General features: G+C 47.2%; 1 protein-coding gene across 1 annotated transcript; it reads right to left on the reverse strand.

The window, feature by feature from the left end:
- Window positions 1-5161: 5161 nt before the first annotated feature.
- LOC310765341 (small ribosomal subunit protein uS8-like) lies at window positions 5162-5596 on the reverse strand. The gene has a single exon (XM_083620163.1). The coding sequence runs from the start codon at window positions 5559-5561 to the stop codon at window positions 5169-5171; it is 393 nt and encodes a 130-aa protein (XP_083476289.1). The 5' UTR covers window positions 5562-5596; the 3' UTR covers window positions 5162-5168.
- Between the last annotated feature and the right edge of the window lie 377 nt (window positions 5597-5973).

Genomic DNA, 5973 nt, shown 5'->3' on the forward strand with positions numbered 1-5973 from the left:
GGACGGACTCCGCAGTGTCTTTTTCACGAGGTCACCGAATCGGCTGAGACGGTGTGTTGAGCGAGTGGATGTTGACTCACAAATGATCTGAGCGGGATCTGCAGGATCTGCTGCAGCTGGCTGGCCCCAGAAGTGGAGGCACATGGCTTTCCTTTTGGAAGACCATGTCGGGGAACTCCACAATGGGGCACTGTTAAACTATGGAACTCTCTCCCACAGGAGACACAAAACTGTTGCTGTTTAGTCGTTAAGTCGTGTCCAACTCTTTGTGACCCCCTGGACCAGAGCACGCCAAACACTTCTGTCTTCCACTGCCTCCCGCAGTTTGGTCAAACTCATGCTGGTAGCTTCGAGAACACTGTCCAACCATCTCGTCCTTCGTCGTCCCCTTCTCCTTGTGCCCTCCATCTTTCCCAACATCAGGGTCTTTTCCAGGGAGTCTTCTCTTCTCATGAGGTGGCCAAAGTATTGGAGCCTCAGCTTCAGGATCTGTCCTTCCAGTGAGCACTCAGGGCTGATTTCCTTCAGAATGGAGAGGTTGGATCTTCTTGCAGTCCATGGGACTCTCAAGAGTCTTCTCCAGCACCAGAATTCAAAAGCATCCATTCTTCGGCGATCAGCCTTCTTTATGGTCCAGCTCTCACTTCCGTACATCACTACTGGGAAAACCATAGCTTTAACTATACGGACCTTTGTCGGCAAGGTGATGTCTCTGCTTTTTAAGATGCTGTCTAGATTGCTTCAAAAGAGAATTGGGCAAATTTTGAAAGGAGGAGGAAAGGGCTATTGATGGCTTCTGGCCGGAATAGCTGTTCTCTGCGCTTGACAGCCGGAGGCAGCCCTGCTTCTGAATGCCAGATGCTGGAAAATGCCTGAGGGGGGAGAGGTGCACTTGTGTCAAATCCTGCTCTCTGGTTCCCCGGAGGTATTCTGGTCCAGCAGACTTCAATGTTCTTGTGCAAGCAGAGGCTGCCTGAAGGAGCTGCTGGGGCTTCTCCTGGCCATCAGTGACTCACGAAAAGCAGGGCGGGCCAGCCTCTCCAACCAATCTTGGATTTGGCAGAGGGAGAGAATGAAAGGGTGCCCTGCAGGGAACTCCTCCATCTGCCTTTCTGGAATTACTTGGCCATGAAGGGTCTCTCCTGGACTGAGAATTTTAAAATCGTTCAGCCTGGACACTGAGATCCAGCGCCGAGGGCCTTCTGGTGTTTCCCTCATTGCGAGAAGTGAGGTTACAGGGAACCAGACAGAGCAAAATCTCATAATTGTAGAGTTGGGAGGGACTCGAAGGGTTATCTAGACCAATATATCTAAACTTCAGTTATATCCCCACGTTTACTTAAATGTGCCTTTTTGGCACCTAGCTGTTCTTCCCTGTGTTACCAGCAGGGGGAGTTGCTTAACTTCATGGCCTTGAGAATTGTTCAGCGAGCTGCTGCATTGACTGACTGGTCAGTAAGTCATCCTGAGTAAAGATCAATCAGCTGTCAGTTTGAAGGAACTTAAATTGCAATTAAATAAAAATAAAAATCAGAGCCGGGCACGGTGGATGCATCAGCCACTGGCTGCATGGTGCCCAGTTCCAAGACTGGGGTTTGAGTCTCTTGTATCTATGCAAGGTTATTTGATTGATTGATTGATTGATTGAATGAATGAATGAATTTATATACCGCCCTATACCTGGAGGTATAGGTGCAGCTGTGGTCTAAACCACAGAGCCCAGGGCTTGCCAATCAGAAGGTCGGTGGTTCGAATCCCCGCAATGGGGTGAGCTCCCGTTGCTTGGTCCCAGCTCCTGCCAACCTAGCAGTTCGAAAGCACGCCAAAAAGTGCAAGTAGATAAATAGGTACTGCTCTGGCGGGAAGATAAACTGTGTTTCCGTGCGCTGCTCTGGTTTGCCAGAAGCGGCTTAGTCATGCTGGCCACATGACCCAGAAGCTGTACGCCGGCTCCCTCGGCCAATAAAGTGAGATGAGTGCCGCAACTCCAGAGTCGGCCATGACTGGACCTAATGGTCAGGGGTCCCTTTACCTTTGTACCTGGAAGTCTCAGAGCGGTTCACAGAAAAGATCACAATATATAAAATAAAAATAAAAACAAGAAGGTTACTCCCATGGGACTTTCAGTCCCTTGACATCCCTTCCATAGGCAAAGAATAAAAAATATAAACCACAAAGCATCACAGCCAGAAGGGACGAATGCACAGAGATATAACATAGCTCCAAAGGGATAATAAAGTATTAACTCATCCATATATTCCCTTTACAAAATAATAAAGATGTATAAAAATAGAGATATTCACCACCTGTGAGCTGCTTCATTACTGAGAGTAAAGGTTCTATATAGTGTTAAATGAGATAGACATTTGCATAGGTGGGTGGCACCAGGTAACCATTAGGCTCAATATTTGTATAAGAAATAAAAATTTATGCCTTATTGGGCGGAGGAGAGAAACGTCCTTTGAGCTCGGCCCTTCAGAGACTTTTTGTTCAGGAGGTATCCTTTCAAGAAGGGCAACTTGCCAAATCCTTGAATACCAGATATCCAAACGGTTAAGATGAAAGGTCTTCCAGGATTTGGCAATATAGCCCCGGGCTGCTCTTAAGGGATGAGAAACAAAGTCTTTACCTTTCAGATCCTGCTCTGTTCTCATATACAGGTTCATCAAAAGTGCCAGGTGGGGAAATGGGTACAGCTTGTGCCCTCGTGTGCCTCTTGCTCACGCTGTGCTTTTGGCCCCGAGATATTGACAGGAGCCAGGAGATGCCGCAGGACTTTTCACAGAGCAAACGGCGGTGGCAAATGCCAAACTGAAGAACAAACTGCCCTGGACCAGCCGGTAGGGTTGCATGGGAACACAGGTGGAAGTTTGTTTCCAAGCAGGTATTGCCAGAAGCATTCGTCCTCGGAGGATATGAGCCTGCAAAATTGCAAGTTGAGCAAAATGGTGGCCCATCCCTCGGGCAAATTGCTGCCCATGATGATGATAAATAATAGCCAGTGGTGGTTAGAGCATTGTAAAACACCTGGGAGAAACTTGGTCATGAAACTTTCCCTGGATGGCCTTGGGCCAGTCACGGTCTCTCAGCCAAACCTACCTCACAGGGTTGTTGTGGAGTCTGAACGAGGAGCGGAGGACCAATGCGCACCACTTTGGAGAAGCAGTTTGGATATAAATGCAATACATAAATAATTTGTATTATAATTTGAGCATTCCGAGAACTTCACAGGCGCTCTTTCCCTGCAACCATTACAACAGCCTGCAAGGCAGATCAGTACGATTAGTACAGTGGTACCTCGGGTTACATACGCTTCAGGTTACATACGCTTCAAGTTACAGACTCCGCTAACCCAGAAATAGTACCTCGGGTTAAGAACTTTGCTTCAGGATGAGAACAGAAATCGTGCTCCGGCAGCAGCGGGAGGCCCCATTAGCTAAAGTGGTGCTTCAGGTTAAGAACAGTTTCAGCTTAAGAACGGACCTCCGGAACGAATTAAGTACTTAACCCGAGGTACCACTGTATTCCCATGTAGGATGCAAATGCTGAAAGTGAGTGGTCAACTTAAGGCTATCTAGTAAATTCACAGCAGACCTGAGAATTAAATCAGGTATCTGTAAGTCAAGTTGCACAGCTCTGGCAAGCTGGCTGGATCGATAGTCTGGCTCAGTGCACTGCCGCCTCCTGCCTTCAGTGGAGAATACCTTTAAAGGCCTTTTTAAAAAATAGAAATAAATCACCTAGAGGTGAGACCTTTTGCACCAGGCAAATACCCAGCCTCTTGCAGTTTGCAAAGAACTTCTGCTATAGTTTGACGCTGTGCCCAGGACTGCTCCCACAAACCAAAATGCTTGTTCCTCCCCCACTTTCTGTTCCTTTTAAATTTGAACATCTAACCTGCCAAAGCAGTGATTCCCATGTGGGTGGTACTGTCCACTGGGGGGGATTCCCTAGTGGGACACAAAGAAGCAAGGGGGGACACTGGAGGTGTAAATAACTTGCCAGTCTTTGAAACACTGTTCTCACTGGATCAAGTTCCCCAAGTTTGCCCAATTAATTCAACTAAATAGCTTTAGCTGGATTCGGAAGAAACGTGCAGCTAATTGTTACCGTTTCGAATTTTATCGTGCTCTTATCTTCCTTAGTAGGTCATGCAACCTGCTATTCTGAATAATGCTTTTTAATGGGTTGGGGGCACCGGAGATGAGTTTGTGGACCCGAGGGAGCAGGGGCCTGAAAAAGTTTGGGAACACCTATGCTAAGCAGTTGTGTAGAATTCAAAAGCCGGGGTGTGTCCTGTGAAATTGGTTTGGCTTAAAGTGAGGAGGAATTAAAGAACCTTTTATTGAGGGTGAAAGAGGAGTGTGCAAAATATGGTCTGAAGCTCAACATCAAAAAAACGAAGATCATGGCCACTGGTCCCATCACCTCCTGACAAATAGAAGGGGAAGAAATGGAGGCAGTAAGTGATTTTACCTTCTTGGGCTCCATGATCACTGCAGATGGTGACAGCAGTCATGAAATTAAAAGATGCCTGCTTTTGGGGAGGAAAGAAATGACAAACCTAGACAGCATCTTAAAAAGCAGAGACATCACCTTGCCGACAAAGGGCCGTATAGTCAAAGCTATGGTTTTCCCAGTAGTGATGTATGGAAGTGAGAGCTGGACCATAAAGAAGGCTGATCGCCAAAGAATTGATGCTTTTGAATTCTGGTGCTGGAGGAGACTCTTGAGAGTTCCATGGACTGCAAGAAGATCAAACCTCTCCATTCTGAAGGAAATCAGCCCTGAGTGCTCACTGGAAGGACAAATCCTGAAGCTGAGGCTCCAAGACTTTGGCCACCTCATGAGAAGAGAAGACTCTCTGGAAAAGACTCTGATGTTGGGAAAGATGGAGGGCACAAGGAGAAGGGGACGACAGAGGACGAGATGGTTGGACAGTGTTCTCAAAGCTATGTATATGAGTTTGACCAAACTGCAGGAGGCAGTGGAAGACAGGAGTGCCTGGCATGCTCTGGTCCAGGGGGTCACGAAGAGTCGGACACGACTAAACAACAACAAAATGTTGATGATGATGATATTTGCTGCCCCCATTTTCTTTTGGGTGTTTGTGATTGGTGTTTTTTTTCCTATTTGAACAATGTATTAATTTGCCTGTTTTTACAAGTTTAGAAAAAGAATCCCAGGATTTTTCCTCCTGTGTGTTTTCGCCTAGCTTCCTTGTAGTCCATGATGCCAGCTGAAGTTGTCAGCACAATGCACCCAAACTGACGTGAAGGTAGCAGGTTGTTCTGCCACTTTTCCAAATCCTTCAGTTGGACATCAAATCTGGAGCTGATCACAGCACACTTGTTGAGTCTGCCTGTGAGATTAACAACAATCGTCCCAGCTCTGTGATCATCAATGATCTCAAATTCACCTATGTAACCATGCTTCATCATCACAGTTAGGAACTGGACGATAACTTTGGAGCACAGTCTGATGAGAACTTGATGTTTCCCACACTTCTCAGCACTGTTGATGCTTTTAAGAGCATCTGCCAGAACATTCATGCGCACCATGATGCCAGTGCAGCAATATGGCGGAAAAAGCTTGTGATTGGTTTTTAATTGGGATTTAGCCTTGCAAAGCCTTTGCAAGGGAGCGGGCTCTGATCCTGCGCACATCGCAAAAGCATTGTGTGGCTGTTGAACGTGGAAAGTTGGAGGGGGTGCTTCGGAAATGGGGTCATGTGGGAAGGATAATTACGAACCCCAAAATTTGTGATTCCCCTCCAAACCTGCGCCAAAGTTTTGCTGCTGTTCGGCAGCGGAAAAAAGCCCTTGTTTTGCGGTGCCCTGCCAACTCACCAATTGGTGCATCAAACAAAATTTGGGGCTTCGTAGTTAATGGTTCCTCCACCCCCTGCCCGTCACAGTGCAGCCCAGGCAGCTTCAGATCTGCAGCTGGAAGGGGGGGACCTGCTTTCCAAAG

Source organism: Podarcis filfolensis (assembly GCF_964270895.1).
Source record: "Podarcis filfolensis genome assembly, chromosome: 6".
Classification (NCBI taxonomy): domain Eukaryota; kingdom Metazoa; phylum Chordata; class Lepidosauria; order Squamata; family Lacertidae; genus Podarcis; species Podarcis filfolensis.

Excerpts from the sequence above, each read along its gene's own strand:
- LOC310765341 (XM_083620163.1), bottom strand. The coding sequence starts at position 5,561 with ATGGTGCGCATGAATGTTCTGGCAGATGCTCTTAAAAGCATCAACAGT.